The 12,483-nt window shown below is 35.8% G+C and overlaps 1 protein-coding gene across 1 annotated transcript; it reads left to right on the top strand.

Annotated features, from left to right (window-relative positions):
• Positions 1 to 4,026: 4,026 nt before the first annotated feature.
• Positions 4,027 to 8,746, top strand: LOC130674932 (alpha-amylase 2-like). The gene is made up of 4 exons (XM_057480383.1): positions 4,027 to 4,290; positions 4,404 to 4,843; positions 4,911 to 5,784; positions 5,846 to 8,746. Exons 1-4 carry the CDS (start codon positions 4,075 to 4,077, stop codon positions 5,858 to 5,860), a joined length of 1,545 nt encoding a protein of 514 aa, XP_057336366.1. The 5' UTR covers positions 4,027 to 4,074; the 3' UTR covers positions 5,861 to 8,746.
• The last annotated feature ends 3,737 nt before the right edge of the window (positions 8,747 to 12,483 follow it).

The following is a 12,483-nucleotide window of genomic DNA, read 5'->3' as shown; positions in this document are numbered from 1 at the left end:
CTGACCCGCCGGGTTAACCGATAGACCGATTTTTAACTTCCCGCTAAGGAAATTGTAAATTTTCAAAAATTCGGGAAGTTACTGGTTTCGGTCTGATTTACGAAAATCGAATTTCCATCAGATGTCGACGTTTTGAAGTCCTAGGAAGCTATTTTGACTAATTTCAAGATGATGTCCGAGTGTATGTATGTATGTGTGTACGTACGTACGTACGTATGTAAATACCTGTACCTTTTGAACGGATGAACCGATTTTGAACTTTAAGGTGTCATTCGACGCGGTTTGTCAATATCTTGAAGTTGTGAGAAATTGAGCTTAATCGGTAGGGCTCGTTCAGAGATATTCAAAAAATAAATTTTTTTCAAAAATGTTTTTTTTTATAACTTTTAATCTGCTCGATGGATTGATTCCAAAATCGACTGGGCTCTGAAGCTTCAGAAACTGCGTCGAATGCCACCTTAACCATCAAAATCGGCTCATTCGTTTAAGAGAAACCGTTGTCGAAAGAATTAAAAAAAAAATTTTTTTTATTTTATCTGAAATATCTCAAAAACGACCTGATAAATCGAATTTAAAATTTTATCAGCTTTAGAACTTGATAAAACGCGTCGATTACCACCTCAACCGTCTCAATCGGTTTATTCGTTTGAGAGATATCGTTGGAGAAAAAATGGTGAAAAACGTTTTTTTTCGAAAACAACAGCATACAAACGTATTTTCGAGCTCGAAGAGCAATTAATATCGTACCTTTAAAACCCATTTTACACTGAGAAAAAAAACTTTTTTCAAGTATATAAATGTTTGTATCATACCGAGTAAATATTTATTTAATCTCAGTAAAAATGTACTCCGATCAAGTATATTTTCTTAAAATAAGTAGGGGAGGGTGGGGCAGAGCGGCCCCCCTAAGCCAATTATTATTTTTTGTGGCTTTCAACCATAAGATCACTTTACTTTTGTCCTATTTCGAACAAATTTATGGCCTTTTTGCCAAAATTCTGAAAAAAAAATTTTTTTTTTGTGGGGCAGAGCGGCCCCCCTCCAAAAAGTGATAAAAAATTTTTTTTTTCGTTTTTTTTTTGTTTAAATTGTTTTCATCATTAAGAATGTATTTCTTTCTCTTGACAACTATTTTTGGTTTTGTATTACTCGAAAAAAATTTTTTAAAGTGTAATAAATCGTTCACTCTCGATTACCTTAATTACTAATTGTTATTTAATAAAAAAAAAAATCAATTCTATAGTTTTACTTTATTTCAAAAATTTATCGACTAACAAAAAAAAATTTAATTTTTACAAATTTTTAGTGACCAAATTTGCCTCTTACATGAAGAAACGGCCGAAAAATATGAAAAAAAATTTTTTTCGAAGTTTCGGCTGGTCTATTTTGCCCCAGGTGTTATGCGTGGGGCTAGAAATGTGGAATTATAATAATTTTTTTTTAATTTGACGATAAAAATACGAAAAAATCACTTTTTCAAAATTTTGGGCTTGTCCATTTTGCCCCAAATGTCATGCGTAGGGGTAAAAATGCGCAAACATATCGGGTTTATAGTAATTAGTCGAAAAAAAAAAAAATTTTTTTTTTGATCAAAATTTCAGGGGGGCCGCTCTGCCCCACCCTCCCCTATAGAAATTCCTAAATCAAAAAAATATTACTTGGTTGAAGTACATATTTACTATGATTAAGAATATTATTTGTTTGTATTGTGCCGAGTAAATATTTCTTTAAATGAAGTATTTATACTTAGGAAAAGTTTTTTTTTCAGAATAGTACATAAGTAGACGATACAATTAATCGTCATACTCAATTTAAACTCTGTAACACATATATTTAAAAAACGGGAATACACTAACGTTTGACACTTCCGCAAACTCCTTTAGGAGTTGAATCTATTAAATCCGGTTTATGAGAGATACTTACACAGAAAGAAAAGTTATCTTGAATTAACAAAATATTTTGGAAGCCAAATGTTTTCGGGAATCAAATCAAGATTTTCTTGAGTCAAGAGAATTTGTCTTGGTTAAAAAAAATTTGCCTTGGTCGGAGAAGATTTCTACTTTATCTGAGAAAATTTAGGTTTCCAAAAAAATTTTCTTGAATCAAGAATATTTATCTTCAGTCGAGAATTTTTTTTTCTGTGTACATGACAAAGTTAACGTTCATGCCGAATTTAAACTCTGTACCATATATATTCAATGAACGGAAGCATATTAACCTTTAACGCCCCGCGAACCCCCTTAAGAGTTTTGATTTTATCAAAGCCGTTTCATGAGGGACACCTACATGACATAATAAACGTTCACGCCGAAGTTCAACTCTGTAACGTATGTATTTGGATAACGGAAGCACATTAACGCTTGACGCAAACCCCCTTATGAGTAAAGTTTTTCGAAGCAGTTTTAGAAGGGATACCTACATGAGATCATAAACGCTCACACTGAATTTCAACTTTGTAACACATATATTTTGAAACGGGAGTTTATTAACGTTTGACACCCCCGCGTAGCCCTTTTGGAGCCGATTATGTTATAGTTATTTAGTGAGGGGTACTGGCATGACATAATAAACGTTCAGGCCGAATTTTGAGTCAGTTACACCTATACTCAAAAAACAGGAGTATATCATCGTTTGACGCCCCCGCGAACCCCCTTTGGAGTTGATTTTATTAAAGTCGTTTCATGAGGGATCCCTAAATGACGTAATAAACGTTCATGCCGAATGTCAACACTGTAACGTATGTATTTGAAAAACGGAAGCATATTAACGCTTGAAGCCCACGCAAACCCTGTTAGGAGTAAATTTTATTAACGCCCTTATGAAGAATACCTACATTACATATCAAACGTTCACGCTGAATTTAAAATCCGTAAGCCTTATAGTTCCAGAGATACTATATTGAATAGGTTTATATTCTTACTTAGTTACAAATAAGTCAGATTAGACTCTTTTATTTTGACTGTTTAATAAATTTAGTTAGTTCTTCTATAAGGCATTGGGATAACCTATCAAATTAATTGACAGAAACAATTGATAAATGAAACAAAATCTATTTATGAAAAAAAACATAAAAAACAATTGATATGCGTTATATAGGAACAATTGACGCTAATGATATAAAAACAATTGACGCTAATGGAATAAAAACAATTGGTGGCTGTAATTTAACTGTTTTTTTTATTGTACTTTTAGAAAAATAATTTATATACCCGAATTCTGATTTATAATTAATTTAAAAAGTAGCCTATATTCTAAGTGACAGCATCTTGTATATGTATAAAAAATTTCATCTCAATCAGATGAGTGGTTGATCAGTTATAAAGGTACAAACAGACAGAGAGACAGACAGACAAAAATTCCAAAAAGGGTAAATACAGTATGAGTAGGTCATAAAAATGATATTTGACGCATAATTCGAAATGAAAACACTATATACAGACAGAGCCTATAGATTTATATATATATATATAAATACATATATATATATATATATATATATATATATATATATGTATAAATACATATATAAATTTTCTTACCAATAGTAATTTTTGAACCTACTTGACTAAAATAGATAGAAAATGTTAAAATTTTTGTAAAGTTGCGTCATGAGGACAAATACAATAGTTAGATTTTTATAAAATCTACTGAAAAGTAATTTTTTAAAAAATGTGGAGTTACGCAGTTTTCTACTGAGAACGACGATATCTTATATTAATATAACGTTTTTCGCAAATTTTTTTTTGAAAATTTTCATTTTTCATACCGGAAATTTAAGAATAACTTATAACAAAAAAAATTTTAGAAATTTTTGTTAAAATGATTTAATATTTACTGGTAGCCAACAATTATATTTTATTATTGTCATTATCATTATTATAATCATTTCCCAAATGCACATGATAACGGTGCATTACTATTATGATAAAAGATACGAAAGCTTTAAAAAAGCATATTGACCGATAATACAAGTAATTTGTATCAGAATATATGATAACGTCTTATATATAAAATCCGCAAGTGTGACCACAAAGACACATTACAGTGAATATTTTTTATTATTCTTTAGTCAGTATGCACGCACGTGTTATTATTGTGCTCCTTATTACCGGGCTGAATTTAGCATCAAACATTATTGTGGCAGTTGTTTTAGCCGATGATAGTACGTTTAAGAATCCCAATTACACTCCTGGACATGATGTTATGGTACATCTATTTGAATGGACGTGGTCGGATATTGCGGTTGAGTGTGAACGTTTTCTGGGTCCTAAGGGTTATGCCGGCGTTCAAGTAAGCATTTACATTATTATTACTTTTTTTCTTATTCATCAAATTGTGATCCAATCTACCAACAAACTACTTTCCTCCGACCAATAAATAAATAATTTATTTATTTTAAAAAGGTTTCACCAATTCAAGAAAATATAATAATGCCAAATCGTCCCTGGTGGGAGCGATATCAGCCACTTTCTTACCACTGGGTGACACGTTCCGGAAACGAGGCTCAATTCCGTGACATGGTATGGCGTTGCAACAAAGCTGGTGTTAGAATTTACGTAGACATAATAATAAATCACATGTCAGCTCAACGATCCTTGAGTGAAGTTGTAATTGGAACAGGGAATTCAACTGCTGACTTAAAAACTAAAAATTATACCGCAGTACCTTATAATCATAATGATTTCCATACCTCTTGTACAATTGAAAACTGGAATGATCCATTCCAGGTGCGTAACTGTGAATTAGTTGGTCTCCATGATCTAGATCAAACTTTGGAGTATGTAAGGAAAAAAATAGTGGATTTTATTAATGACATTATTGATGCTGGTGTTGCTGGAATTAGGTCAGTCCATTAGTTTTACATGGCTTAAATAGAAACTAAATTTAAATCTTATATATTTTATTAACAGAGTTGATGCTGCTAAACATATATGGCCAGAAGATCTTGCGATAATGTATTCTCGTTTACATAATTTGAGTACCGAACACGATTTTCCTGCCGGAGCACGTCCTTATATTTATCAAGAAGTAATTGATATGGGCAGTGAGGTAATTTCAAAGTATGAATACAATTCTTTAGGCGCAGTAACCGAATTTAAGTATGGGTTAGAAGTAAGTCGTGGTATTCGCGGTGAAAATCTTTTGAAGTGGTTCAAAAACATTGGGAAAGAATGGGGACTGTTATCTGGTGAAGACGCGCTAATTTTCATCGACAACCATGATACCCAACGCAGTCATAATGGCGTGACTGCTGTCTTAACTCATAAAGAAGCTCGACTCTACAAAATGGCGGTTGCATTCATGCTAGCGCATCCTTATGGCAATCCGCGGGTCATGAGTTCATTTGCGTTTGATCATTTTGATCAGGGTCCACCTGCTGATATTAATGGCAACATATTAACTCCAATAAGTGATAATAACGATAATAGTATTCACTGTGCTGAGGGATGGATTTGTGAGCATCGATGGTCGCAAATAGTTAATATGATTGGATTCCGTAATACCGTGGCTGGAACGGAAATCTGTGAATGGTGGGACAACTGGAATAACCAGATCGCTTTTTCACGTGGTAATAGAGGATTTATTGCTATTAATGCTGAAAAATATGATCTGAACAAACGTATAAAGACTTGCCTTCCTGAGGGTATTTATTGTGACATTATTTCGGGGGATTTTGTTGGAGATGGTTGCACAGGAAAACGTTTGGTTGTTGATATTAATGGTTTTGCTAATGTTAGTATTGTTATGAGTGACCAAGATCATGCCGTTGCATTTCATATTAATGTAAGTTTGTTTATTTATTATTATTTTAGTTATTTATTAGTAAATTTGGTTATTTTTTCAGGCGAGAATAAATTGAAATGGATTCTAAAAGAAGTAACCCTAATTAATTTTTTTAGTATGTACTATAGTACGAGTGTTAGTTTTCGTTATTTTATACCAAATATAGTTATTAGTCGTTCAACCATGTGTTGAAAGTGTTATTTCGTACAAGATAAATTAAATAAACTTATCTACGATTGAAGATAAAACATTCGAAGAATTATTGTTGGTGTCATTATTCCCTGGTTGAAAATTTGATTCACTTCAATAGGATTCAATTGAAAATTTCCAATGAGTTAAATCGGTTTCCATCGGAATATAAAATTTTTATTTTTGTGCATTTTTTTTCGATTGAAATCGATTCATTCCGATTAAACTTAATCGGATGACAATCGGAATCATTAACCATTACCATATGAAGAAAATGTCAACGTTGGAGTTAATTTTTAGGCATTCGGGCAACCCGAGCCCGTGATTACTTCAGAGTTAAATAAGCCAAGTATACTTAATATATAAAAAAATAACGTAAATTCTTGGAGAGAAAATTATAAAACCAGTTTCAATGAATTTGTTTCGGCAAGAACTAGATTGAATAATTAACAAATTTATTGATCTTTAAAAAAAATTATATTGTACTTTAATTATTGTGAGTTCATAATAGACTCAGATAGATATTGGAGTAGTGGACTGTATTCTATGATTCTGGTACTGGTGAATACTCGGTAGACTGGATTCCTCGTGGCTGAATGGGTGGTAACGGAGCTGACGTGCTCTGTCTCGGTCAGTGATGAGTGATGATGAACTGGAATTGAGCCTGATAAGCAACCCGCTGACTGGTAGCTCTGGTTGGTGATGGTTTCGCCATGCCAGGCGAAAGATTCTCGTAGTCGAGGATCTCGCTATGTCAAGCGATATGCAGTAGGTAGGTGATGTACGATGCTGGTTCTAGCTTGGAAAGGCCAAGCAACTACTGGCGTGATCAGGCGGCCTTGGAATTGGTTCAGTATTTTGAGTCTTAGGCTGAAGACTCACAGTGCTCGTTCAAACTCGTACTTGCTCGTTCAGATCTAGGAACTGCTCGTTCGCAGCGACTAGGCAGCAGCTGTTGAGAATAATACGGTGTTAGTGGCTTACTCAGATATTAGAAAGATCGCGGCAGATCAGCTTAGGGGTCAGGAGGTGATGTTCGAGTTCTCGCGAGTTCACCATGGCAGCTGACGACTCACCAGGCAATGTCCAGGTTACGTGGGACCAGATACTGTTTTGATTGAGGCAATGGTGACAGACTGAGAATAGGTCGGCCATCATGATGCGATCGAGTAAGAGCAGGAGCTGATGCTGTCTGCCAGACAAGAATCCAGTAGGTAACTCTCGAAACTTCTCATCTAGCTGATACACCATAACCGCTGACGGGTCACTAAGGCGGTGTCCCGGTCGCGGAGAACCAGGGACCGCTCTGGGTAAGACCTTGGTGAAAACTGGGGGCAGATCAGCCATTATGATGCGATCGGTAAGGAGAGAATACCCGAAAGGATTTTTTAGAGTAGATACGGTCCGCTAGAACCACTGACGAATCACAAAGTGGTGCCCCGGTCGCAGGTGAACCGGGACCAGACTCAGGGTAGACCTTGTAACGAACAGTTAAAGGTCAGTCATTATAGCGTGAACCAGTTAGAGTGTCAGAGTATTGACAAGATGCGAGATCGACTAGTAATTGAATCTGCGTACATACCAAAAGCAACCCAGGTTATGATTTACTTAGACCTGAGTGTTATGATTAAGAGCTGGTTGCCTGAGACAAGTCGGACTTGATACCATGCTCATACTAGAGCAGGGTTGCGTGATGCCGCTTGTTGATGATCGAGAACTGTTTCTTGCTCAGGAGGCGACGTACTTGATTTTTGATGGTTGCTTGAAGGGAGAGAAATCACACAAGTATTATCGCTGTCTTATCGACAGCAAATGGATGATCAGGAGCCATGCTGGGCTGTTGTCATGGTAGACACCACGTGACAGCTGAGCAGAAGTATTGCACAAAGGCGGTTGATAACGCCCGATGTGATTGCTATTGCGAAGGTGGCTTTCTGCCGTAGATAATTACGGATAAAATGCTGTAAAACTAAATATTAATTAAAACTGAACTATTGTTGATTTCACTGTATTGAGTAAAGAACTAGGAGAACTGTTGCTTACTGACTTGTATGAGGCAAGTAATGGAAATTAACAATATTGGAGACACTCGATGTACTCGGTGTAAAAAGTCAGAGACGACTGACTATTTTTGCCTGGGATTTCGGGTCCTCGGTTTATACAAAAAACTGAAAGGAGCAGCCGAGACTCTTCGAGAACGTTCTCGAAGGTTTCCTGACTCAAATAAATAAAATATAATATTGAGAAATATTCTCTTAAGGCCGCTCTGCGGAAAATCTATGTGGAAAAAAGCATTAGCGGGCAACACAAGATTCAGTAAGAGTACAGAGCAATCGTCGAAGCCGTGTGAATGCGGGTGTACAGCTCTAGTCCCAGCTGCATCTGGCTTTTATGACCTCAAGGGTCAGAGGATCATAAAACTAGGGACTCGGGTTGCAAGCAGCCGAGTAAATTTGGCTAGACTTAGGCTGAAAAAAAGGTGAAAGTTTCTATTTTCGTTAGTTGATTTTATTTTAAAACGTCGGTTACGAAATAATATTGAAAATTATTTAATAATTAAATAATTAGATAAGTCCGCTCAAAACAAGAGCCTTATATATTTTAAACAGAATTTATGGAGATAGATCTGGTGCTAATAGAGGAATGATTTCTATGTAAATATAGTAATTTATCCCAAACTGTAAACAGACCTTAAGAAAAATATTTTACGTAATTCATTAATCTTTTTTCACTACATTTTACGATTATATCATTTTATAATTTATCCTTATTATTTCATAGTATAATTTATCGTTATTATTTCAATGTTTCTGTATTATTTTATAATTGATAATTATGATTAAAAAAATAAATTTAAAAAACAGTTATTAAGTGTATTTGTATTAATTCAGTTACCTATTAATTATTTAACATTTAAGAATATCTAAAAAATATATTTTAAAATCAAATAATTGCTACGTTTTCTTCAGTCGGAATTGTTAAAAGCCAAACTCGGGGCGTGGATAAGACAATTTTTCCGAATTTTATCTGTTGCCTCCAGTGATTGGGCTTTTTGAGGGAGTTACGTCTGTGACTCCGGCAGAAGGAACAATCACGGAATACCGTTACGCGGCTGTGTACGGTAAGTGCATTAATATTTTATCGATATTGGATCGATATTAAGTATCTATTCAGTATTAATAAAATAATCGACCGAGCATTTTGAATTTATCCAAGTGCTGCTGGACTTTGAACCGAGTAGGTGTGGTCGGAGGAGAGGCTTCTAGTGCTGATCACTGGGTAAGAGATAGGGACTCTAAGGGCTACTAGTCCAAGAGAAGGGATATATAATTTGAATATTTAATTACGCGTTTATTAATTAAAAAAGTTTCACAGCCTCACGACGCCTTCACTTTGTATAGCTTATTTAAATTATAACGGCATTCAAAATATTGATTCTTTACTAATTTTCTGTTAATCACAAATAAAATCTTTCTTCTTGTAACTATGAGCCTTTTCCTTTCCCAATTCTGGTCATCCAGCGAGCTAATCAAATCAAAATAGAGCTAAGGATTACTACGAGATAAGAATTAGTCTTATCATTCGTCGTGTACGTTACAAAACATTATGAGGAATGGTCTCCGTACTTATGGGAACTTTTCTCAAATTTAAGAACTGAAAGAAAGTTCACACATTGAACAACTTATCGAATTTGACTGTATTGGGACTAGATTAGATCGTAGTGGTAGCCATACAGACTGCTATTAAAACTTAAAACGGTAAATCTCCTCTACGTAATGAAGACGTACGTGGACAAACTTACGTTCACGAAACCCGATTTCCCCACGTGTTATTTTCTACGTAGCACCGTTTTCAGTGAGCAAATCACTAACTCTTACCTTTCATTGACCTCGTGTCAAGCTGGCGTCCACCACGACAGTCATAGGAGTGTTGAGCAATAAAAATAAGAAGGTTTACCTGGTGATGTGAACGAAAAAGTTCGGGTAACCTCTCTTTGACAACCAACGTTGACTAAAAACCTGGACTAGAGACGTGACAGCGACCCAGAGACGAAATTTACGATAACTTAGAACGTAATTATTTAATACAACTATCTACACTGATTATAATAAAATGAATATCAACTCTGGATATAGAAATAAAGAAATTTATGTAACTTTGCGAGCTCGACTTACGAGACAATAAAGTTTAACAAATATATAGAAATGTTTCCAGATACGATAATAAAAAATTACCAATCGACACTCAGCCTTGCCCAAAAATAATATCAATGTCAAACTCAATTAATCAGTACAATTATGTAGTATTATTCACAGCTTATAGAAAATATGTCCTTTGTCTTTTACGTCCCACACGATAACCAAGAGTGACTTGTTTCCCTCGAATTCGTGCTCTGGTAATCAAATCTAGTGTGCCAACTGCATAGCTCCTAGGGAATTGCTGGGGCCCTGATTTATTGTTATTCCTGCAACAGTGTTGAGCGAGCCTACGCTCTGTGACTTGATGTGTAAAATCAATGCTAATGGTTTCTTTCCCTCAGAGATAGCGCCACATCTAAATTTTTGGCAGACTCGTGGCCTCGCTCACGTCTCTACTGCTGAGTTTGCCAACGAAACCTACCAAGACGCCGGCGTACCACCCGGAACCAAAAACACACAAAAAGCACACCAGCGCCAAACTCAACACACATATACACTAATACATTCATACAAAATTGCTGCAGCTTTAACATCATTACACAAAAAGTGTAATTAAACCAAACCTAGTGAAATACTTAATTAAATAATATACTTTGCGTTGATAAATAAAATAATATATAAATTTTGATAATCCTTGAGTTCATTATTTAGTGTGTCTGACTCCCAGAAAGACCACAATTGGTGATCCCGATGTGATCTCAAGCGGTATCAAGGGACTTATTTGTGATCGACGCACATCGATGTAAAAAAAAAATTCAAACAAAAAAATATCAAAGAGATGATGCTCGGTGAGAAAAGACCATCACAACTTCTTCGTGAGATGCGTAACTTGGTAAAAGATAACCTCACGGACGAAGCACTCTATCAATTATGGAAAGAACGTTTTCCTGCTTGGTTACGTCCATGCATCGTCACATTAGAGAACCTCAACGACCTTGACGCCTTGGCGGGGGTTGCAGATCGCCTCATAAGCTCATCTGAAAACTCAGTCGTGGTCATGCAGCCACGTGACACGTCTTGGACTTCTTGAAATGCTGTCTGTCAGATGTAAATAACCTTAAAAACAATCAAGAGCAATTGCAAAAATAAATGTACGAGATGCAACAACAACAACAACAACAACAACAACAACAACTTCAGAGTCAAGCTTATAATAATGCACTTTCAGCACAGTAAGTGAATCAAAGTGAAGCATACGTACGTTCACACAGACTACAAAACAGATCTTTCACACCTAACCGTAACGGGTACTGCCACTACCAAAACAAGGGGGAGATGACGCTCGTCATTGCACTCAGCCATGCAAATTTACGCCACTTCAAACTCATAATCAGGGAAACTGAACCCGCTGTCACTTATTGGGACAGTTGGTAACAGCAGCAGTATACTTCCGCCCAAGGAACTGTGCCTACACATGCGTGATTTTACAACTAACCAAAAATTTTTAACTGACACTGGCTCAGTGGTATCCATCATTCCAATCAGTCATTTTAACGACAAGTTGGAAAAAGATCTACTCACATTTTACGCAGCAAACGCATCAGTCATCAGCACTTTCGGATCTAAGGCCATCAACGTTGACCTCAAGTTTTCCGAGGACATTTATTATTGTAGCTGTACAAAACGCAATAATTAGTGCAGACTTCCTGACACATTTCAAACTACTCATTGACTGAAAAAATCAACGACTCATCGATACTCTCATATCATTATCAACAAAAGGAGAAACTTTAGGCACACATTTTTACAATATCTCAACTATTAATTCGACTTTACCCCCAGCTTACTTGGAATTACTCAAAAAATTCATCGAAATTACTAAGTCGATCTCAAGGCCAAATCTTACTAACTCACAATACGCTCACCGCATTATAACCAAAGGTCCACCAGTCTCTGCACGCTTTCGCAAACTCGCTGGTAAAAAGGCGACAGCAGCAAAGGCTCAGATCAATGAGATGTTAAATTAAGGTATCAAAAGACACTCCAGCGGTCCGTACGCAAGCCCAATTTGCATGAAAAAAAAAAATCAACGACTGGAGACTCTGTAGTGACTACAGACACCTCAACACCAACACAGAAGCAGACATGTACGTATCACCGCTGATTCAAGATCTTTTTCTACGTCTGACCGGTACTTGCATTTATACTAAGCTGGACATGGACAGAGCTTACTATCAAGTACATATGCGCCCTGATGACATCAACAAAACTGCAATCACTACTCCCTGTAGATTGTACGAACACGTCGTGTCATGTCATTTGGGCTCAGAAATGCTACACAAACTTTCCAAAGATTCATGGATTCCATTTT

Source organism: Microplitis mediator, chromosome 9, assembly GCF_029852145.1.
Source record: "Microplitis mediator isolate UGA2020A chromosome 9, iyMicMedi2.1, whole genome shotgun sequence".
NCBI classification, from domain to species: domain Eukaryota; kingdom Metazoa; phylum Arthropoda; class Insecta; order Hymenoptera; family Braconidae; genus Microplitis; species Microplitis mediator.
Note: the sequence above shows the minus strand (reverse complement) of the source record. Positions and strands in the feature narration are given on the sequence as shown.